We start from the raw sequence: 24680 nt of genomic DNA on the forward strand, positions 1-24680 counted from the left end.
ATCGAGGAGGTCAGGACCATGACCAGGAGCTGCCCAGTCTGTGCAGAGTGCAAGCCGCGCTTCTATATGCCTGACAGAGCAAACCTGATCAAGGCCACCCGCCCCTTTGAGCGCCTGAGTGTCGACTTTAAAGGGCCCCTCCCCTCCTCTGACCATAATGTGTACTTCCTCAACATAGTTGATGAGTACTCCCGTTTCCCTTTCGCCATCCCCTGCCCGGACATGACCACCGCTACGGTCATTAAATGCCTGCACAACCTCTTTGCTTTGTTCGGTTTTCCCAGCTATATTCATAGCGGCCGGGGCTCGTCCTTCATGAGCGACGAACTCCGTCAGTACCTGCTCATGAGAGGTATTGCCTCAAGCCGGACCACCAGCTACAACCCCCGGGGGAACGGACAGGTTGAAAGAGAGAACGCGACGGTCTGGAAGGCGGCCCTCCTAGCCTTAAAATCTAGGGGCCTTCTGACCTCCCGTTGGCAGGATGTCCTATCTGATGCGCTCCACTCCATCCGGTCACTGCTGTGTACTGCCACCAACGCCACCCACCATGAGCGAATGTTCGTTTTTCCCCGGAGGTCCACATCCGGTACCTCACTACCACACTGGCTGACGTCCCCAGGGCCCGTCCTGCTGAGGAAGCATGTAAGGTCCCACAAAACGGCTCCCCTGGTAGAGAAGGTTCACCTCCTCCATGCCAACCCCCAGTACGCCTACGTGGCATACTCGGACGGGCGGGAGGATACAGTCTCCATTAGAGATCTGGCACCCTCGGGGTCCACTGACCCGTCACCATTGCCCTCCACCACGACCCCCTTCGACACGGCCCAAAATTCAGTAGACCCAATTCTCACCCCTGTCCATTCCACCCCAGTAGACGGCATGCCGCGACCCCAGGATCCGCCGGAGTCCACTCGCCCACCCAACACCAAAGGGGACGATACGCCGGTGCTCGATCCCGTTCAAGACGCGTCGTTGGAAGCTGTACCATCTCAACCGTCGCCACGAAGATCTCGACGGCAAACGAGGCCGCCCGACAGACTCACCTACTCGAACTTTTGATACACTTCACCCCGCCGGACTTAATTTTAAACGAGGGGTGAATGTGGTAAACCACTGTCGTTCACTATTGTTGTTGTTGTTGTTGTCGTTCACTCTTGTTTCACTGTTATACCTGACTATGCCTCAGCTGACTCCGCCCTTGGCTACCTGGTATAAGGACGGCTGTACGGCAGCTCTCTGCCATTCGGTCGTCCACTAGAGGCATAGTCCTGATCTGTTTGTAGTTGCATTCAGTAGTTAATAAAAGCCTGTTGTTCTGAACTCTACGCAGCCTTTTATTAGAATCGATAGCGCATCAAAGGTCTCTTGTCAGTGTGAACTTGCCGGTGTTTCAGCAGGGCAGAGGAATGAGTGCATCCCTTCCCACACTCGGGGCAGGTGAACAGTGTCTCCCCGGTGTGACTGCGTCGATGAATTTCCAGCTCAAACGGGTAACTGAATCCTTTCCCACAGTCTCCACATTTACACGGTTTCTCCCCAGTGTGACTGCGCTTGTGTCTCGACAGGCCAGATGATCGACTGAAGCCTCGTCCACATTGAGAACACGTGTACAGTTTCTCCCCGCTGTGAACGGTGCTTTTTGCTTCCATGCTCAAATCTGATGATATTTAGGTCCCAATGAATCAAGTGACTCTGTCAGATCTTGATGTGATGTTTTGTTTGAGTTTCCCGTCTTCAAATCCTCCCCTTCTAATGCCCTGTAAAATGAATTTAAAACAGGAAAAAGGGAGCGTGAGAGAGAACACACAAAAACACAAAGGCAGGTTGTGAAATTGAGCTCAATGAATCTGGTCATTTGTGGGGTCGGCACCAGAAAAAAGTGACTATGAAAGCTGCCAGATTGTCGTAAAATCCCAACTGGTTCACTGATGTTCTTCAGGGAAGGGAACCTGCCACCTGGTCTGGGCCTACACACGACTCTGGCCTCTATGGGAGGAGAGAGAGAGAGAGGTGGGAGTGGGAGGGGTCAAAGGAGAGAGACTTTATACATCTGCAGCTCGACAACAACTTTGACAAAAACTCCCAAAACCGCAACCTCCAGCTCGTAGAAGGACAAGGGAAGCAGGTACATGGGAACACAATCACCACCAAGTTCCCCTCGAAGTCACTCACCATCCTGACTTGGACAAATATCACCGTTCGTTGCTGAGTCAAAATCTGGTAACACCTGGCATTGTGGGAGTATCTTCACCACACGGACTGCAGCGGTTCAAGAAGAAGGCCCACCATCACCTTCTCAATGGGACACTGGGGATTGGCAATATATGCTGGCCTTGCTAGCGATGCCCATATCCCAAGAATTAATTTTTTAAATCTGTATGTAAAATGGATTAAAAGCCTTTACAGAAATAATTGTTCCTGAAACAATACTCTTTTACACTGTGCGAACAGTGTCTGCTTAGCAATCTAATCTCCCCCAGAATCCACCTCCCTTGACAGTCTCACATTGGAAATTGTTGGGTCCTCCTGGGCTCAAAAGTACTGGGTGTTAAACCCAGCAGCTTCTCCTCCATCTCCACTCCAGCTCAAAGTGAAGCAACAAAAAGACCTACACGGGCGGCCAGGAACCGACTTCCGTCAGCCTGCAATAAAACTCTTCCCGACAGCCTCTGACTAATGGCGGCCGCAGCACCCACAATTCCCCGCGCCCCAGAAACCGCTCTGATTCTGATTGAGTTTTTTGATGAGGTAACAGTGAGGGATAGAGTCATAGAGTTATATAGCACAGAAAGAGGCCCTTTGGCCCATCGCGTCCGCGCCGGCCATCAAGCCCTGTCTGATCTAATCCCATTTTCCAGCATTTGGTCCATAGCCTTGTATGCCATGGCATTTCAAGTGCTCATCCAAATGCTTCTTGAATGTTGTGAGGGTTCCTGCCTCTACCACCCTTTCAGGCAGTGAGTTCCAGATTCCAACCACCCTCTGGGTGAAAAAGTTCTTCCTCAAATCCCCTCTAAACCTCCTGCCCCTTACCTTGAATCTATGCCCCCTTGTTATTGACCCCTCTACTAAGGGAAAAAGTTCCTTTCTATCTACCCTATCTATGCCCCTCATAATTTTGTACACCTCAATCAGGTCCCCCCTCAGCCTTCTCTGCTCCAAGGAAAACAACCCCAGCCTGTCCAGTCTCTCTTCATAGCTGAAACGCTCCAGCCCAGGTAACATCCTGGTGAACCTCCTCTGCACCCTCTCCAAAGCAATCACATCCTTCCTATAGTGTGGCGACCAGAACTGCACACAGTATTCCAGCTGTGGCCTAACCAGCGTTTTGTACAGCTCCATCATAACCTCCCTGCTCTTATATTCTATGCCTCGGCTAATGAAGGCAAGTATCCCATATGCCTTTTTAACCACCTTATCCACCTGTTCTGCTACCTTCAGGGATCTATGTACATGCACACCAAGGTCCCTCTGATCCTTTGTCTTTCCTAGGGTCTTACCATTCATTGTGTAGTCCCTTGCCTTATTAGTCCTCCCAAAATGCATCACCTCACACTTTTCAGGGTTAAATTCCATTTGCCACTGTTCCGCTCATCTGACCAACCCATCTATATCGTCCTGCAGACTGAGGCTACCCTCCTCGCTATTTACCACCCCACCAATTTTCGTGTCATTTGCAAACTTACTGGTCATACCTTTTACATTCACATCCAAATCATTAATGTAGACCACAAACAGCAAGGGACCCAGCACCGATCCCTGCGGTACCCCACTGGACACAGGCTTCCAGTCACAAAAGCAACCTTCGACCATCACCCTCTGCCTTCTGCCACTAAGCCAGTTTTGGATCCAATGTGCCAAGGCACCCTGGATCCCATGGGCTCTTACCTTCTTGACCAGTCTCCTATGCGGGACTTTATCGAAAGCCTTACTGAAATCCATGTATACCACATCCACTGCACTACCCTCATCCATTGATGAGGGCAATGCGCTTAATGTGGTGTACATGGATTTCCAAAAGGCGTTTGACAAAGTGCCACATAATAGGCTTGCCAGCAAAGTTGAAGCCCATGGAATAAAAGGGACAGTGGCAGCATGGATACGAAATTGGCTAAGTGACAGAAAACAGAGAATAGTGGTGAATGGTTGTGTTTCGGACTGGAGGAAGGTACACAGTGGTATTCCCCAGGGGTCGGTACTAGGACCACTGCTTTACTTGATATATATTAATGACTTAGACTTGGGTGTACAGGACACAATTTCAAAATTTGCAGATGACACAAAACTTGGAAGTATAGTGAACAGTGAGGAGGATAGTGATCGACTTCAGGAAGACATAGACAGGCTGGTGGAATGGGCGGACACGTGGCAGATAAAATTTAACGCAGAAAAGTGTGAAGTGGTACATTTTGGTAGGAAGAACGAGGCGAGGTAATATAAACTAAAGGGTACAATTCTAAAGTGGGTGCATGAACAGAGAGACCTGGGGGTATGTGTGCACAAATCGTTGAAGGTGGCAGGGCAGGTTGAGAAAGCGGTTAAAAAAGCATACGGGATCCTGGGCTTTATAAATAGAGGCATAGAGTCCAAAAGCAAGGAAGTTATGATGAACCTTTATAAAACACTGGTTCGGCCTCTGCTGGAGTATTGTGTCCAATTCTGGGCACCACACTTTATGAAGGCTGTGAAGGCCTTAGAGATGGTGCAGAAAAGATTGACAAGAATGGTTCCAGTAATAAGGGATGAGGGACTTCAGTTACGTGGATAGACTGGAGAAGCTGGGGTGGTTCTCCTTAGAGCAGAGAAGGTTGAGAGGAGATTTGATGGAGGTGTTCAAAATCATGAGGGGTCTAGACAGAGTAGAGAGAAACTGTTCCCATTGGCGGAAGGGTCAAGAACCAGAGGACACAGATTTAAGGAGATTGGCATAAGAACCAAAGGCGACATGAGGAAAAACTTTTTTACGCAGCGAGTGGTTAGGATCTGGAATGCACTGCCTGAAAGGGTGGTGGAGGCAGATTCAATCATGGCTTTCAAAAGGGAATTGGATAAGTACCTGAAGTAAAGAAATGTGCAGGGTTACGGGGAAAGGGCAGGGAGTGGGACTCGCTGAAGTGATCTTGCAGAGAGCTGGCATGGCTCGACGGGCCGAATGGCCTCCTTCTGTGCTGTAACCATTCTATAAAATATTAGAAAGTTTGTTCCACAGAAGCACGGGGTTTATCTGCTTTCATTGATTAATTTAAAAAGTCTCTATTAAAACCTGAGGCAGTGTGTTGTGAGACAAAGAGCCTTGTGTCCAATAAGGGGAATAAAGGCCCACAGCCTCCCCTGGCCCCGGGCCCTGAACAAGGGACTGGAGAAACTCGCTGCTTTGCGGATCAGACAATCAGCCGGCGCTAGTCCCGCCCCTCGGGCTCCCCGATTGGTTGGAGGACCCGCCGCCGTCTCGCTCCTCCAGCCCCGCCCCACTCGCTCCCTATTGGAAGCTCCCGTCAATCAGGCCGCGGGTCCGGGTCACGTGTCCCTGAGGAGATTACGTACTCCGTCCAACATGATGCCACTCGGTTCGCGGACTCTCAGGTTTTTCTATTTCACTTTATTCTCTCCCGATCCACCCCTCCCCCCCACCCCGCGCGATTCGCTACCCAATCGGAGCGGAGAAAACTCACTACGCGTCACTGATCGCGACTCTGGAACCGACACCAAGGCCTTTCCCCGGAATGCCCCGCGCCAATCCGTCCGACAGGTTCCGAATGCGCAGGCGCAGCTCCGAGTGGGGGAGGGGGTTAGTCTCCTCTGGGCATGCGCGGTTATTACCCTTGGTGACCGGGAGGGGTGGCTGTGCCGGACTCAGCCCAAACCGCCGTCCCGCGAACGCATGCGCGGACTCTCGGCTGTCAATCAACCAACAGCCAGAAGAGGTCGCTTGTGAGGTCAGTGAAGAAAGAAAGATTTGCATTTCTATAGCGCCTTTCACCACCACCGGACATCCGAAAGCGCTTTACAGTCAATGAAATGTAGTCACTGTTGTAATGTAGGAAACGCGGAAGTCAATAATCGCACAGCAAGCTCCCACAAACAGCAATGTGATAATGACCAGATAATCGATCTTTTTGTTATGTTAATTGAGGGATACACATTGACTAGGACACCGGGGATAATTCCCCTGCTCTTTCCCACATTATAACAGTGACTACACTCCAAAAGTACTTCATTGGTTGTAAAGCACTTCAAGACGTCTGCTGGTCATGAAAGCACTGTATAAATGCAAGCCTATCTTTCTCGAAATAGTGTCATGGGATCTTTTACATCCACCTGAGAGAGCAGACAGGGCCTCAGTTTAATGTCTCATCCGAAAGACGGCACCTCCGACAATGCAGCACTCCCTCAGCACTGCACTGGAGTGTCAGCCTAGATTTCTATGCTCAAGTTTCTGGAGTGGGACTTGAACCCACAACTCTTCTGACTCAGAGGCAAGAGTGCTACCAATTGAGTCACAGCTGACACTAAAGAACAAGCAGCTCTGACGAAAGGTCATTGACCTGAAACGTTAACTCTGTTTCTCTCTCCACAAATGCTGCCTGACCTGCTGAGTATTTCCAGCATTTTCTGTTTTTATTAAAGAAATGAGGGAGTGATTGCTGACAGGAAGAATGTTGGGTAGTCCTGCGCATGCGCACCTCCCTGGCGGCTGAGGTGGAACACCGACTCGCCCCCACCTGAGCCGCGCATATGTACCAGATGTTGGGGCTCCGCATGCGCACCCGGTGTTCCAACTGCGGGGTTTTGTGCGCTGAGCATGCGCGTTGCGGACCGATTGGGACGGGCGATTGTGGAGCAGGAGGGAGAGCGCGGGGGCCATGAGCACATGCGCGGGACTCAGAGTCAACAGATCACTTTCTGCAGCGCCGGGGGCTTGTGGGTATTACAGCCGCCATTACTGCTGATCCTTTCAACCAACCTGTGCAGCAACTGGAGCCTTAAAATCAGCTTCACTGCCCCTGGGTTCGGAAAGAGGAAAATTAAACAACAGTTTGCCTCTGATCCTTTTCTGATCTCAATTTACAGGGTTATAGAAGTGAACAGTTACAGGCGGGAAGCTCAGACCAAACATCACGACAAGATCTGACAGAGTCACTCGATTCATCAGGACCTGAATATCATCGGCCTTTGCACATGGAAGGAGAAAGCAGCGATCGCAGCGATGACAAACCGCACACGTGTTCGGTGTGTGGACGCGGATTCAGCCGATCGCCTGACCTGGCGAGACACGTGCACCGTCACACCGGGGAGAAACCTGGTAAAGGTGGGGACGGCGGGAAGGGATTCAGTTCCCCGTCTGCAATAGAAGTTCAACGGCGCAGTCACACCAGGGACAGTCCGTTCACCTGCTCCGTGTGTGGAAAGGGATTTGTTCGTTCATTCCACCTGCAAACACACCAGAGAGTTCACACTGGGGAGAGGCCATTTCAGTGTTCTGACTGTGGGAAGAGCTTTAAAAGCCCTGGGGAACTGAAGAAACACCAGCGAGCTCACACTGGGGAGAGACCATTTCAGTGTCCTGACTGTGGGAAGAGCTTTAAAAGCCCCGGGGAACTGAAGCAACACCAGCTTGTTCACACTGGGGAGAGACCATTTCAGTGTCCTAACTGTGGGAAGAGCTTTAAAAGTGCCAGGGATCTGGTGCGACACCAGCTTGTTCACACTGATGAGAGACCATTTCAGTGTTCTGACTGTGGGAAGAGCTTTAAAAGCCCCGGGGATCTGAAGCATCACCAGCGAGTTCACACTGACGAGAGACCCTTTAAATGTTCTGACTGTGGGAAGAGTTTTAAAAGCTCCCGGGAGCTGAAGAGACACCAACACCTACACACTGGGGAGATGCCGTTCACCTGCTCCGTGTGTGGGAAAGGATTCGCTGATTCATCCAACCTGCTGGCACATCAGCGAGTTCACACTGGAGAGAGACCATTCACCTGCTCCGTGTGTGGGAAAGGATTCGCTGATTCATCCAACCTGCTGGCACATCAGCGAGTTCACACTGATGAGAGACCATTTCACTGTCCTGACTGTGGGAAGAGCTTTAAAAGCTCCGGGGAGCTGAAGAGACATTGGCTCCTCCACACTGGGGAGAGACCGTTCACCTGCTCCGTGTGTGGGAAAGGATTCGCTGAATCATCGAACCTCCTGTCACACCAGCTTGTTCACACTGACGAGAGACCCTTTAAATGTTCTGACTGTGGGAAGAGATTTAAAAGCTCCGGGGATCTGATGAGACACCGGCTCCTCCACACTGGAGAGAGACCATTCACCTGCTCTGTGTGTGGGAAGGGATTCACTCATTCATCCACCCTCCTGTCACACCAGCTTGTTCACACTGACGAGAGACCCTTTAAATGTTTTGACTGTGGAAAGAGCTTTAAAAGCTCGAAGAGCCTAAAGGGACACCAGCGAGTTCACACTGATCAAAGCATCTAACAGCACAGAAGGAGGTGATTTGGCCCATCGTGTCTGTGCCGGCTCTTTGAAAGAGCTGTCCAATTTAGTCCCAAACCCCAGCTTTATCCCCAGAACTCTGCAAACTAGTCCTCTTCAAGTACATGTCCAATTACCGTTTGAAAGTTCCTGTGGAACCTGATTCCAGCATCCTTTCAGATGGTGCGTTCCAGATCTTAACAACCCTCTGTGTGAAAACAATTCTCCTCATTCCCCTCTAGTCCTTTTAGCAACTATTTTAAATCTGTGACCTTTGATTACCGACCCACTTGCCAGAGTGAACAGTTTCTCCCTACTTGCTCGATCAAAACCCCTCATCATTTTGAACACCTCTATTAGGTCTCCTCTTAACCTTCTCTGCTCTAAGGGGAACAATCCCCGCTTCTCCAATCTCTCCACATAACTGAAGTCCCTCATCCCTGGTACCATCCTGGTCAACCTCCTCTGTACCCTCTCCAAGGCCTTGACATCCTTCCTAAAGTGTGGTGCCCAGAACTGTACACAAGACTCCAGCTGAGGCCAAAACCCTGCAGCTGTACAAAACCCTGGTTAGACCACACCTGGAGTACTGTGAGCAGTTCTAGGCATCACACCTTAGGAAGGATATATTGGCCTTGGAGGGAGTGCAGCGTAGGTTTACCAGAATGATACCCGGACTTCAAGGGTTAAGTTACGAGGAGAGATTACACAAATTAGGGTTGTATTCCCTGGAATTTAGAAGGTTAAGGTGTGATCTGATCGAAGTTTTCAGGATATTAAGGGGAACAGATAGGGTAGATAGAGAGAAACTATTTCCGCTGGTTGGGGATTCTAGGACTGGGGACATAGTCTAAAAATTAGAGCCAGACCTTTCAGGAGTGAAATTAGGAAACACTTCTACACACAAAGGGTGGTAGAAGTTTGGAACTCTCTTCCGCAAACGGCAATTGATGCGAGATCAATTGTTAATTTTAAATCTGAGATTGATAGGTTTTTGTTACCCAAAGGTATTAAGGGATATGGGCCAAAGGCGGGTGTATGGAGTTAGATCACAGATCAGCCATGATCTCATTGAATGGCGGAACAGGCTCGAGGGGCTGAATGGCCTCCTCCTGTCCTATGTTCCTAACTAGTGATTTGTAAAGGTTTAGTGTAACTTCCTTGTTTTTGTATTCAATGGCCCTACTTCCAAAGCCAGGTATCCCATACGCTTTCTGAACTGCCTCACCAACTTGCCGTGGCACTTTCAAAGATTTGTGAATATGGACCCCCAGGTCCCTCTGCTCTTGCACCCCCTCAAAATAGTTCCATTTAGATTATACGGCCTCTCCCTGTTGTTTCTCCGAAAGTGCATCACTTCACACTTATCCTCATTTAATTTCATCTGCCTTGTGTCTGCTCATTTCACAGTCTGTCTCTGTCCTCCTGAAGTCTGCTACTACTATGCTCACTATTTACTACGTTGCCAAGTTTTGTATCATCCGTAAACTTTGAAATTTTACACCTATACCCAAGTCCAGGTCAGTTATATATAACAAGAAAAACAATGGTCCTAATCCCGACCCCTGGGGGAACCCACTGCATACTTCCCTCCAGTCAGAAAAACATCCCTCAGCACTGCTCACTGTCTCCTCTCCCTTAGCCAATTATATACCCAAATTACCATCAGCCCTTTAATTCCCTGTGCTTCTATTTTCCGAGTAAGTCTCTTGTGTGGTACTTTATCAAATGCCTTTAGAAAGTCCATGTATACAACATCTGCTGCACTACCTTCATCAACCCTCTGTTACTTCATCAAAGAACTCAATCAGTTTAGTCAGACACGATTTACCTTTAACAAATCCATACTGGCTGCCCCTTATTAACCCATGCTTCTCCAAGTGAGAATTAATTTTGTCCTTGACAATAGTCTCTAGTCATTCACCCACCACTGACATTAGACTGATTGGCCTGTAGTTACCAGGTTTATCTCTCCCCTTTTTTAAACAGGGTGTAACATTTGCAATCCTCCAGTCCTCTGGCACCACTCCCATATATCTGAGGGAGATTGAAAGATTGTGGTCGGAGCTTCTGCTATCTCCACCGTAGTTTCCCTCAGCAATCTAGGATGCATCCCATCTGGACCGGGTGACTTGTTAACTTTGAGTGGTGACAACCTATTGAGCACCTCATTTCTGTCCATTTTTATCCAATTTCTCTACTCCCCCCTCCTCTACTGCGGCATTAACTTCATCTTCTTTTGTGGAGTCAGATGCTAAGTACTCATTCAGTACCTCAGCCATACCCTCTGCCTCCGTATGATGAGCTCCTATTTGGTCCTTAATCGGCCCCACCATTCCTTTAACTATTCTTTTACTTTTCATGTTTATAGATTTTTGGGTTCTCTTTTATGTTACCTGCTAATCTTTTCTCATATTGTCTCTTTGCCCTTCTTATATCCTGTTTCAATTTCCCCCGCACTCTCTGTATTCTGCCTGGTTTTTGACTGCATTCTGTACCTGATATTTGTCATAAACCTCCTTTTTCTGTTTTATTCTAACCTCGATATCCTTTGTCATCGGGAGCTCGAGCTTTGGACGCTCCATCTTTCCTCCTTATGGGAATATGCTTGGTTTGTACCCGAACTATCTCAGCCTTGAAGGCCTGCCATTGGTCATTCACTGTTTTCCTGGACAATCTTTGTTTCCAGTCCACCTGTGCTCGATCCCTTCTCAAATCACAGAAATTGGCTCTCTTCCAGTTGGGTATTTTCACCGTTGATTTTATTTTGTCCCTTTCCATAACTACTTTAAACCTAATGATATTGTGATCACTGTTAACCAGATCCCTCCTGCCCCAGAACCGATGAGAGACCCTGTAGTGTATGTGCCTTTAAGAGCCCCATGTGTACTGTAATGCCGGTAATGGGCACTCGGGCTATATAAGCCTGTATATTGTGTTGTATCAGTTAGTTCCCCGCCAGACTTTGTTCAGTAAACACCTGTGAAACCAACTCCTGTCTTCAGTGTCTCTGTCAACACACAGACACAACAGTGGCGACAAATTGGAAACGGACTTACCTGCAATTCAGCAGCACCTCAAGGACATCGATTCCTCTGGCGTCCAAAGTTGAAGAAAAATCAAGAAAAAGAAAAAGCTTTGGTTTCAGCAGCTAGTCAAGCTGGTGGCAGGTACTGCAATAATCCTTCCTGGGCGTCGGGCTGGGGCTCCAGCGGCTGGCTCTACAGCTAGGCCAAGCAGCAAAAGCGGAGGCAAGCAGTAACAGACGGGGGGGGGAGCACTCGGGAGACGGCCGGCGCTGCAAGCAGGTCGGCGTTCAGACCTAGAGAGAGTCAGCGGGAACGAGTCTCCAACTGTAAATAAATAAATAAAAAGAACGAAAACCGCGGGAAACAGCGTTGTCATCGGCAGCAGCGGCGCGGGAAGCGCCATATCTTTTCTGCAGAAAAGAAAGAAAAGCGCGGGAAGCGCCATTTTTTTTCTAGGATGCCTAAGTCTGGCAATATTGATGCTTTTGATAACGAGATAGAGGATTGGACCACATATGTGGAAAGAGTGGAGGTATATTGCACCGCAAATGGAATAGAAGATGAAAAAAAAGCTTCAGTTCTGCTAAATCTAATGGGCGCAAAGACATACGGGCTGTTACAAAATTTAATCACTCCAGCCAAACCAAAGGACAAGAATTTTAAAGAAATTGTTGATACCCTACAGGAGCACTTAAACCCAACACCGCTGCTGATAGCGGAACGATTCAAATTCTTAAAGAGAAATCAACACAAGAATGAAAGTAACGCTGATTACCTCACCGAATTAAGAAAGCTATCAAAACACTGCCAATTCGGGGCAGGACTAGCAGATTATCTTCAAGACAAATTCGTCTGTGGTCTCCTAAGTGAAGGAACACAGAAAAGGCTGCTTTCTGAAAAAGATTTAACACTGGACAAGGCTTTCAGTATGGCTGCATCATACGAAGCAGCCGCAAGAGGAGCTGCAGAGATACAACAAAAGACAGGACTTCGGCACCCATGAAATGACACAGGGTTTCGAGAGATATCGCTGCGGCAGATCCACCCATGACCAGAGGGACTGCTGGTTCAAAGACAAAGCATGCAGGCAATGCGGAAAGATTGGACACATTGCATGGGTATGCCGATCTGGACAAAAAAAATTCACAGACAGGAAAAAAAAAATCAATAAAGAAAAGTACAGAAAGGTACAAATGATGACGGACAGTAGCTCCGAAGACCAGAAGAGCGATAGCGACTCCGAAAACAAGAGACTAAGCTGTCTCAAATTAAATAATGTAATTGCCAAAGATGATTACCAGACCATTTGGGTTACCCTCACGATAGCAGGGTCCCCAGTTAAAATGGAGCTAGATACAGGATCAGCTCTGACCGTCATAAATCGACGGGATTACGAGCGGCTATTTCCGCATATACCTTTAAAAGACACATCCATTATCTTGAAAACATATACGGGGCAGAAAGTATACCCCAAAGGAAAAATAAGGATGCCTGTTGTATACAACGGCAAGGAAATACAAAAGTTGTATTTATACATTCTACAGAGGTGGTCCCTTTTTCTAGGGGCACACCAATATAACATAGAATACAAAGGATCAAAACAGCATGGGAATGCTAACGGGTTATCGTGCCTACCGTTGCCAACGGTAGAAGAAGCACCTACCGTAGACCCAGTGGAGATTTTCCACTCTACCATAGTCGAATGTCTACCAGTAACAAATTCTGCCATTGAAAGGGAAACTAGAAATGACCCGACTCTCTCACGAGTCTACGATTTAACAGTGAAGGGATGGCCAGCACATGGCGAACCACTGTTGCCAGAATTCTCGCAAAGAAGAGAACAGCTGTCAGTGTGCCGAGGAACCTTGATGTGTGGATCCAGAGTGGTGATTCCACCCAAACTCCAGGATAAAGTTCTAAAGGAGCTTCATGAGGGGCATCTGGGTGGAGTGAAAATGAAGAACCTAGCCAGGGCGTTTGTATGGTGGCCAGGTATCGATGGAGACATCGAAGAAATGACCAAGAGCTGCCTAGGATGCCAGAAGGTCCAAAACGCTCCACCACAAGCCCCTCTACATCCATGGGAGTGGCCCTCATCTCCCTGGCAAAGGGTACACATCGACTTTGCTGGTCCATTTATGGACTCAATGTTCTTAATCGCGGTTGATGCACACTCCAAGTAGCCGGAGGTAATAAAGATGTCCTCCACCACCACGGAAAAAACCATCACAGTATTAAGGACCATATTTGCCAGGAATGGGCTGCCGGAACAGATCTGTTCTGATAATGGACCGCAATTTGTGTCCGAAGAATTCAGGAAGTTCTTAAAAAACAATGGGGTTAAGCACTACACGTCTGCCCCATACCATCCCGCCACCAATGGATTGGCTGAAAGGTTTGTCCAGACCTTCAAGAAGGCCATAAAGGCCATGGGTAATGAAGACATAAAACTTCAGCACAAGGTGGATAACTTCTTGTTCGCATACAGGAATGGAACACATATGGTTACAAAGCAAACTCCCGCCATGATGTTCTTCAATAGAAGCCTAAGATGCCGGCTGGATTTGGTCAAGCCAAACATCAGAAGGGACGTGGAGAACCGGCAATTTCAAGGCACGAATGAAAGGCCAACTAGAACCTTCCAGATAGGTCAACAAGTTTTGGCCCGGGACTACCGTACCGAGAAATGGCAGCCTGGAACTATCTGCACACTACTAGGACCGCTGATGTATACCGTGGACATCGGAGAAAGCATAATAAGGCACCTTGCTGACCAAATCATAGAGTCATCCGAAAAGGGACAACCTACACCACAACTCTATACGCCTAACGATGAAGTAGAGATACCCATATCTACCTCCGATCCGGTGACACTGGAACCCGATGAACCCGACACTGGCATTCAAGCCGAATCAGCATTGCCAAAAGAACCTACTACACCACCAGAAACTACTACACCACCGAGGCGTTATCCGGACCGAGTCAGGAAGCCTCCAGAGAGACTGACTTATAATTAATTAACTGCAGCAATGTGTAGATTATTTTTCTTGTAACATGTAATTAATAATTACTTAAAATATTATGTACTGGTTGGCTAAAAGGGGAGGAATTGTAGTGTATGTGCCTTTAAGAGCCCCATGTGTACTGTAATGCCAGTAATGGCCACTCGGGCTATATAAGCCTGTATATTGTGTTGTATCAGTTAGTTCCCCTCCAGACTTTGTTTAGTAAACACCTGTGAAACCAACTCCTGTCTTCAGTGTCTCTGTCAACACACGGACACAACAGACCCTTTAAATGTTCTGACTGTGCAATGAGGTTTCAGAGTTCATCCAACCTGCTGAGTCACCAGCGAGTTCACACAGATCTTCAAAGAAAGGAAGATGTTTTAGAAAGGCTGGCGACACTAAAAGTTCGCAGCCATCTCAGAGTAGTGTCCGTTTAATTACAATCTCACGGAACAAGGAGAATCACTGTCCCTTTAACTACCACAAATCCCTGTGTGGAGGAGAGGGGGAGATACAGTCTGTCCCAGTAACTGTCGCACAACAGAATTAGCAACCCTGTCCCATAAGGGCTTGACCCTCCCCCACTCCCTGCTTTTCCTTAAGTGTCTTATCCTTAAAATTCTCATCCTTGTTTTCAAATCCCTCCATCGCCTCGCCGCTCCCTATCTCTGTAATCTCTTCTAGTTCCACAACCCCCCCCCCCCACCCCCCCGAGATATCTGCGCTCCTCTAGTTCCGGCCTCTTGAGCATCCCCGATTTTAATCGCTCCAGCATTGGTGGCCGTGCCTTCAGTTGCCTGGGCCCTTAGCTCTGGAATTCCTTCCCTAAACCTCTCCATCTCTCTACCTCTCCTTCTTTAAGATGCTCCTTAGAACCTACCTCTTTCACCAAGCTTTTGGTCATCTGCCCGAATATCTCCTTATGTGGCTCGGTGTCAATTTTTGTTTTATAACGATCCTGTGAAGAGCCTTGGGACGTTTTACTACATTAAAGGCGCTTTATAAATACAAGTGGTTGTTGTTGTTTCCTGAAACTAATAATAAATTCCCCAGAGGGAAAGAAACTTGTACTTTTACTCCCAAATATTAAAAAGTTTGTTCTACAGAAGCACGGGGTTTATCTGCTTTTATTGATGAATTTAAAAAGTCTCTATTAAAACCTGAGCCAGTGTGTTGTGAGACAAAGAGCCTTGTGTCCAATAAGGGGAATAAAGGCCCACAGCCTCCCCTGGCCCCGGGCCCTGAACAAGGGACTGGAGAAACTCGCTGCCCTGCGGATCAGACAATCAGCCGGCGGCAGTCCCTCCCCTCGGGCTCCCCGATTGGTTCGAGGACCCTCCAGCCCCACCCCGCTCGCTCCCTATTGGTCAGAAGCTCCCGTCACTCAGGCCGTGGGCCCGGGTCATGTGTCCCTCACCGACTTTACAAAGAAAGCCTCGCGGGGTCGCCGGGCGGCGCTGCAGGTCGGCGGGAGCGGGGTCAGGAGATTAATAAACTGTGGGTAGGCCGCGCCGCAGGGTTTATAAAGTTGGAGAACGGCCTCAGGCCCGAATGAGATCCAGCTGCTGAATGTGTTCCGCCGGACGGCAACGGTGAGGCTTTTTCTCGGTGACAGGCCCGGGTTACGCGCCGCCATCTTGGCGGAGGAAAGACGGACCGGTTCCCCCTGCAGCACGGCGCATGTGCGGCCATCTTCTCTCCTGAGGCGGCCTCTGGGACCGAGGATGACGCGCTTCCGCTAACAATGGGTTGTCAGGTGACTGATGAGCGCGGCACCAGGAAACCCAGACAGAGAAACCACAACTGGATCGACACAGCAGAGCCGCCAATCCAGAGCCGGCTTGTATCAGGGCGGGCGCTGGATGCGGAAGTCGGTCCCTGGCCACCTGTGGAGGTCTTTTTGTTGCTTCAGTTTGAGCTGGAGTGGAGATGGAGGAGAAGCTGCTGGGTTTAACCCCCAGTACTTCTGAGCCCAGGAGGACCGAACAATTTCCAATGTGGGATTGTCAAGGGAGGTGGATTCTGGGGGAGATTAGTTTGTTAAACAGACACTGTCCCTACAATGTAAAAGAGTATTGTTTTAGGAACAAGCATTTCTGTAGAGGCTTTTAATCTATTTTACATATGCAGATTTTTTAATTCATTCTGGAGATGTGGGTGTAGCTGGATGGCCCAGCATTTATTGCCCATCCCTAGTTGCCCTTGAGAAGGTGGTGGTGAGCCACCTTCTTTAAACACTGCAGTCTGTGTGGTGAAGGTGCTCCCACAGTGCTGTTAGGGACGGAGTTCTAGGATTGTGACCCAGTGACAATGAAGGAATGACGATATATGTCTAAGTCAGGATGGTGTGTGACTTGCAGATGATGGTGTTCCCATGGAGCTGCTACTCTTTTCCTTCTAGGCGGTAGAAGTCGTGGGACAGGTAGGGTGGCAGGTTCCCTTCCATAAGAACACAAGAATTAGGAGCAGGAGTAGGCCATATGGCCCCTCGAGCCTGCTCCGCCATTCAATAAGGTCATGGCTGATCTTCGACCTCAGCTTGACTTTCCTGCCCAATCCCCATATCCCTGAGGGACATTAGTGAACCAGTTGGGATTTTACGACAATCCGGCAGCTTTGATCGTTACTTTTTTTCTAGTACCGGCCCCACAAATTCCCAGATTCATTGAGCTCAATTTCACAACCTGTCTTTGTGTTTTTGTGGGTTCTCTCATGCTCCCTTTTTCTTGTTTTATATTCATTTTACAGGGTATTAGAAGGGCAGGATTTGTAGACAGGATATTTAACTCAAACATCACATCAAGATCTGACAGAGTCACTCTATTCATCGGGACCTGAATATCATCAAACATAACATGGAAGCAAAAAGCACCATTCATAGCGGGGAGAAACCGTACACGTGTTCTGTGTGTGGACGAGGATCCAGTCGATCCTCTGGCCTGGCGAAACACAAGTGCAGTCACACCGGGGAGCAACCCTGGAAATGTGGGGACTGTGGGAAAGGATTTGATTACCCGTATCAGCTGGAAACTCATCGACGCAGTCACACCGGGGAGAGACTGTTCACCTGCTCAGTGTGTGGGAATGGATTCACTTAGTCAAGTGACCTGCTGACACACCAGCAAATTCACACTGGGGAGAGGCCTTCACCTGCTCTGTGTGTGGGAAGGGACTCACTCAGTCATCCCAGCTACTGAGACACCAACTTGTTCACACAAACATGAGACCTTTTAAATGTTCTGACTGTGAGAATAGCTTTAAAAGCAAAAGGAATCTGCTGACTCACCAGCGAATTCATTCTGGGGAGAGGCCCTTCACCTGCTCTGAGTGTGGAAAAGGATTCACAAATTCAACCACCTTTCTGACACACCAGCGAGTTCACACTGGGGAGAGGCAGTTCACCTACTCCGTGTGTGGGAAGGGATTCACAAATTCAACCACCCTTCTGACACACCAGTGAGTTCACACTGGGGAGAGGTCGTTCACCTGCTCCGTATATGGGAAGGGATTCACGAATTCATCCCACCTACTGACACACCAGCAAGTTCACACCAGGGAGAGGCTGTTCAACTGCTCAGTGTGTGGGAAGGGATTCACTCAGAACTCCAGCCTGCTGGCACACCAGCGAGTTCACACCGGGAAGAGGCTGTTCACCTGCTCAGTGTGTGGTAAGGGATTCACTCAGAGCTCCAACCTGCTGAGAACCAGCGCACTCACACTGGGGAGAGGCCATTCACCTGTTCCGAGTGTGGGAAGGGATTCACTCGGTCATACAACCTGCTGAGACACCAGCAAGTTCACAAGTGACTGCAGGGGTTGGATTCTGCTGTTATTGCTGCTGTTAATCACACCCAGGACTGAACCCTGTTCATTCTGACAGTTGGGTTCACTCCTGCTGTTGAACTCCACCACTGACCCTGCTGAAGGTTGTAGGCTCAGGGAGTGGGGCCGCCAGGAGTGGACGGTAAGAAAGCTGGGTTTCGGTATCCTGACAGATATATGGCGAGGAACCAGAGGAATCCTTACTGAGGAAATGACTGGGGTTTCACCGGCCAGCGTAGGCCTAGGGGTGAATGATGCCTGACTCCCTGAGCTATCTTACATTGAACCCAGTTGAGATCAAGATGAATTCAGTTTACAGAAGAATAGAGAGAAATATCACCCACAGTTTATGGAGACAAAAGCAGCCATTAGAGAAGCTCAGAGATCTTTGGAAAAGAAGATGGTGCTCAATTGTGGTAATAATGGCAAAATCTTTCCCAGCTCCGTCAGGAGGCAGAATCCCATTAAAGATGGTTTTGGGCAGGGGTGGGCAGTGATTTGGGCTGGAGGGCCACTTAACAAGTTGTGGTGAGCTGTTGAGGGCCGCACACCAATGTTGCCCCTAAGGTGCACGGCTGCACGGTGGCGCAGCAATGGCGAGGCCCCGCGCAGGCCGCTCACCGGCTCCTGCCGCTGGGAGAGAAACCGCGCAGCACATTTAAAGGGCCCGCGCACGTTGGTGAGAGCAAAGTGTTCAATTGGTGAATCGGAAACCGGTCGACTCATAGTGTTGAGCATCGCACCACTTCTACCCTCCCAATAATTTATCAACATAAATTCAAATAGTCCTCAGATACTATCTTAAATACACAATGTGGTGTAAGATAGTAAAATCTGCCGCTACTAAATGAATGAAATGAGTGATCGATCGATCGATCGATTATATGTTGGACTGAAAGTCCACGTGGCTGGTTGGCCGAGTGGCTCAAGTCTTTTGAAGCACAAGTATCTCTTTGTGGACACTGTTTCTGCTTCAAAAAACTGAAGGACATCAGAAGTCATTAACGGAGACAGGCACAGCATGCCAGCTCAACAAATGACACCAAAGATTGGTGAGATGTGGGTTTTTGCCCATTCTCCCTCACACTGCAAATCCTTAATCTCCACTGGACTGTCGGGAAGAAAGAGGGGGGTCAACAGAAAGTGAGCGTGTCCCCACAAGGAAGTCCATTTGGAGGGTGAGATCCCACGGGTCACAGTAGAATGGCAGGGTCAGAGCAAGCTGCCCACCTGTTCCCTCAGCTGAGAACGCTTTGGTTGTGTGCAGGGACCTAAAGAGAAAAAAACACACAACAAAAAGTAAAAGGCAAAAGAAAACTTCAAAGGATTTGCTTAAAGTAAGAAAATACTATATTTGTAAAATAATTGCAGGTAGTTCTTTGGCTAAACTCTTACTTAGTCAAACAATCATATTCCAATAAGTGATATTGCAGCTTGCTGTTGATGATAATTAGAGATGTACTTTGTAGATAAATAGTGTACGAGGTTAAAAAGCAGAAAGCTTCCCATTTGGGGATTCCTGTTGCTGCAGAACTGCTCAGGCTGTTTCCATAGTTACTTTATTGTCCTTTTGGCCATTTTTAGTAGTTGTCCTTCTAGTTCAGATATGCTGGGGGTAATTTGAACCTCCCCCACCTGACGGGATTGAATTTCCTGCCCGTTTTACACCTTCCCCAATTTTGCTCTCCAATGATTTCAGTCGAAAGTGAAATCTGGCGGGGTGTAAAACAAGCGGCTGATCTGATCGCATTAGTTTCCTGCCGGGTGCGTGAGGTTAAAATCACCCCCTGCTGTTTCCAAACACAACCCAAGCAAATTTCTCCTGACAATAGTTTGGTTCTGATCCTTAATAATGTTCCAGCTACTCTTATCACCACAATTGCTTTAATTCTGACATTTGGCCTGTGATCTGATAGCAAAGCAGTGATCTCTTCACATGCAGTGAACAAATGGGAACAAACTGGAGATCCATTGTGCAGGAAGAAACCCAGACACGCGACGACCTTTTCTCTCATTTGAAGATGTGCATTGCTGAAGAGGATAAGACAGCTTGTAATGTGAAGGACAATCTAGTGTCAGGCAGTGTGCTTGGAGATGTCCAAATATTTATCATCATCCAGTCTGGTCCTCCGCATTGAAAACTCTTGGGGCAGCACGGTGGCATAGTGGTTAGCACTGTTGCCTCACAGCACCAGGGACCCAGGTTCAAATCCGGCCTTGGGTGACTGTCTGTGTGGAGTTTGCACATTCTCCCCGTGTTTGCGTGGGTTTCCTCCGGGTGCTCCGGTTTCCTCCCACAGTCCAAAGATGTGCGGGTTAGGTTGATTGGCTGTGATAAATTGACCCTTAGTGTTAGGGGGATTAAATACGTGGGGTTACGGGGATCGGGTGGGATATGTGTCGGTGCAGGCTCGATGGGCCGAAATGGCCTCTATCTGCATTGTGGGGTTTCTGTGATTCTGTGATTCTGTGATCTCGGATTTGTGAAACATTGAGGTTGATTTTATTGGAAATATCAAATTCAGCTCTGATTTGCAAACCTTTATTATCGCAATGCTCTTGCCATTGAGATGCGTCAGTCAGCTGAATAAGGTAGATTTGCTATTTTCAATAAATTCAGTTTCATATTTCCAAATATGATTGGCTTCCCAAGTCCATTAAACACCACAGAGCAGATCATTCAGTCAGGCTCATTTTCAAAGAAAGGCTCAATTGCAACTGGCACATGGGCAAGAATGGAATGTCGATCCTTCTCTTGCAGCTGATCGGGGATCTTGAATGTGTTTGACATTGCTGAGATTGCTGAGCTTAGACTTCTTGGGGCTGATTTTCATTCTGGGTGGACATCGGGCGAGCGGTGCGATGGTGCTGCCTGTCCAATGTCCTCGGCGAGAGGACCCAGCCATTTTGATGGCCGGGCCTCATCTGTCCAACTGCTAAACCAGGGCTGTCAGGGAGCTTGCAGATTGGAGGGCGGGGGGTGGGTGAAACTGGAAATCTGGCGGCTCCTCCATGGAACAGAGCCAGACACATTGATGCAGCAAACGGCAGATTCCATTTGCCCGCCTCTGTTTGTGGTTGTGACTCCCCTGCTGCCTCGGAGACAATGACCCACCTCCTGATGTTACGTGGGGTGGGTCGCGTCCTGCAAACCTGCTTGAGTTTTTTGAAGAAATTTAACCCTTTTAGCACCGATATCATTCTGGTGAATCTGCGCCGCGACCCCTCTCCAAGGCCAATATCTTTCCTGAGGTGCGGTGCCCAGATCCGAACACAATACTCCAGATGGGTTCTAACCAGGGCTCTGCACAGCTCCCACCTGCTGAGATACCAGCGAGTTCACACTGGGGAGAGGCTGTTCTTCTGCTCCATGTGTGGGAAGAGATTCACTCAGTAATCCACCCTGCTGAGACACCAGCGAGTTCGCACTGGGGAGAGGCCGTTCACCTGCTCTGTGTGTGGGAAGGGATTCACTCGTTGATCCCACCTGCTGAGACACCAGCGAGTTTACAAGTGACTGCAGGGGTTCGATTCTGCTGTTATTTCTGCTGCTAATCACATCCAGGACTGAACCATGTTCATTCTGACAGTTGGGGTTTGTTCTGCTGATGTTAGTAACCCCTCTAATTGGGCTGGAGTTTAATATTCTGGAAATAAGTCAAATAAATCTGCTTTGTTTCAAACACACTTTGTATCGAGTCCTTGGCGTCTCTAAGATAAGAGGAGACTAATCGATGTCCTGTTACCGACTGTTCCATTTTGGGCCTTTTCTCCTTTGTTAAAGAAAGACTTGTATTCATACAGCACCTTTCACAACTTCAGGACATCCCAAAGCACTTTACAGCCAATGAAGTACTTTTGAAGAGCAGTCACTGTTGTAATGTAGGAAATGCAGCAGGCAATTTGTGCACAGCAAGGTCCCACAGACAGCAATGTGATAATGACCGGATGATCTGTTTTAGTGATGTTGGTTCAGGGAGAAATGTTGGCCAGGACTCCAGGGAGAACTCCCCTGCTCTTCGAAATAACATCATGGGATCTTTTATGTCCACTTGAGAGGGCAGATGGGGCCTCGCTTGAACATCTCGTCCGAAGACAGCAACGCTTTCAGTGCAGCGCTCCCTCAGTACTGCATTGGAATGTCGGCCCAGATTGTGTTCTCAAGTCTCTGGAGGTGGATTTGATCCCACAACCTCCTGACTCAGAGACGAGAGAGAGAGAGAGAGAGAGAGAGTGCTCCCACTGAGACACAGAGAGAGAGAGAGAGAGAGAGAGTGCTCCCACTGAGACAGAGAGAGAGAGAGAGAGAGAGAGAGAGAGAGTGCTCCCACTGAGACACAGAGAGAGAGAGAGAGAGAGAGAGAGAGAGTGCTCCCACTGAGACACAGAGAGAGAGAGAGAGAGAGAGAGAGAGAGAGAGTGCTCCCACTGAGACACAGAGAGAGAGAGAGAGCGAGAGAGAGAGAGTGCTCCCACTGAGACACAGAGAGAGAGAGAGAGAGAGAGAGAGAGTGCTCCCACTGAGACACAGAGAGAGAGAGAGAGAGAGAGAGAGTGCTCCCACTGAGACAGAGAGAGAGAGAGAGAGAGAGACTCACATACTCCTCAACTCTTGGGTCTAGTGTGGTGGACTATACAATCACTGACCTGGACCCCTGCGATATCAACTCATTCACTGTCAGGCAGCAATCCCCCCTCTCAGACCATAACCAAATAAATATGTACCTTAAACTTTCTGCCCAAACTACAGACACAAAAAAGGAACCCAGTAAGCTCCATAAAATAAACCAGACATACAGATGGGCCCCAGACAGTGGAGAAAAATTCATCACAGCACTAAAGTCACCTGATCTCACAAGTAAAATATCAAAATTTAAAGAAAACCCATACGAGATCACCAGAGATGGTGTAAACATGGCCATAGAGGATATAAATATGATCTTCCATGAGGCAGCTGTAAAAGCCGACCTTGTGAAACAGAAGAGGAAGCGTCACAAAAGACAAAATAAAAATAAGAAATGGTTTGACCACGAATGCAAAAATGCCAGAAAAGACCTGAGAAAAATATCAAACCAAAAGCATCACCAACCAAACAATCCGGACCTACGTACTAGATACAATGAAACCCTCAAAAGATATAAACACACCATTAGGAACAAAACACAAAACTATACCCACAAAATACTCGAAGAAATTGAAAACTCCACCAATCCAAAACAATTCTGGGAAATGTGGAATAACCTGAGTACAACACAATTGCAAGCATTACCAATCCAAGATGGAGACATCTGGAGAACACATTTTGAAAACCTCTACAAAGACATCCCAATAAACGAAACAAACCCAAGTCAACATCAGGTCACAGAAAAACTCCACACATTAGAAGCAACAATTAAAGACAACCAAAACCCTCTAGACTCCCCAATCACATGGAAAGAACTGGCCACAAAAACAAAATCTCTCCACCTAAAGAAAGCCTGTGGCCCAGACAACATCAAAAATGAAATGCTCAAGTTCAGCAATATGGAGATGCAGGGTGCGATACTCAAACTATTCAACATCATATTACGCTCAGGCTGTTTTCCCGATATCTGGTGCCAAGGACTAATCTCCCCCATATATAAAAGTGGAAACAAATCAGACCCAAATAACTACCGCGGCATCTGTGTCAACAGTTGTCTAGGGAAGTTATTCTGCAGTATTCTAAATAGTAGATTACTTGATTTTCTTAACAAACATAATATCCTCAGAAAAAACCAAATAGGCTTTCTTCCAAAACACCGCACAGCCGACCATATCTATACCCTTCACACCCTCATTGGAAAACATATACACCAAACAAAAAATGGGAAAATATTCGCCTGTTTCATCGACTTCAAGAAAGCCTTTGACTCTATATGGCACGAAGGGCTCTATTATAAACTTCTTCAGTGTGGAATAGGGGGCAAAGTCTATGACCTTATTAAATCAATGTATCTGAAAAACAAATGCGGGGTCAAAATTGGAGACAAACGCACCGATTTCTTCACCCAGAGAAGAGGCGTCCGGCAGGGCTGCAATTTGAGCCCGACCCTGTTCAACATATACATAAATGAATTAGCAGACATGCTGGAGCAAAGCGAGTCACCAGGTCTCCGTCTCCTGGATGGAGAAGTGAAATCCCTGTTCTATGCGGACGACCTGGTTCTGCTGTCTCCCACAGAACAGGGATTACAGCAACAACTAGACCTACTCGACAAATACTGCCAAAATTGGGCTCTAACAGTAAATCTAAAGAAAACCAACATCATGATTTTTCAAAAAAGGCCCAGATGTCAGGAAAACAAATACCAGTTTACCC

The 24680-nt window shown here is 48.1% G+C and overlaps 3 protein-coding genes across 3 annotated transcripts in view; 1 reads left to right on the plus strand and 2 right to left on the minus strand.

The window, feature by feature from the left end:
- LOC147119311 (uncharacterized) overlaps positions 1 to 24680 on the minus strand; it is a 186106-nt gene that overhangs the window by 154279 nt on the left and 7147 nt on the right. The gene's annotated exons all lie outside the window — the stretch shown is intronic.
- Positions 1303 to 5765, minus strand: LOC147119315 (uncharacterized). Its single transcript, XM_085984962.1, has 2 exons — positions 5676 to 5765; positions 1303 to 1760 (listed from the first exon to the last, which is right to left on the minus strand). Exon 2 carries the CDS (start codon positions 1650 to 1652, stop codon positions 1341 to 1343), a length of 312 nt encoding a protein of 103 aa, XP_085841088.1. The 5' UTR covers positions 1653 to 1760; positions 5676 to 5765; the 3' UTR covers positions 1303 to 1340.
- Positions 5507 to 8981, plus strand: LOC147119316 (uncharacterized). The gene is made up of 2 exons (XM_085984940.1): positions 5507 to 5586; positions 7075 to 8981. Exon 2 carries the CDS (start codon positions 7183 to 7185, stop codon positions 8482 to 8484), a length of 1302 nt encoding a protein of 433 aa, XP_085841066.1. The 5' UTR covers positions 5507 to 5586; positions 7075 to 7182; the 3' UTR covers positions 8485 to 8981.

Source organism: Somniosus microcephalus, chromosome 4, assembly GCF_052327205.1.
Source record: "Somniosus microcephalus isolate GS21.2 chromosome 4, FLI_Smic_1.0, whole genome shotgun sequence".
NCBI lineage: Eukaryota > Metazoa > Chordata > Chondrichthyes > Squaliformes > Somniosidae > Somniosus > Somniosus microcephalus.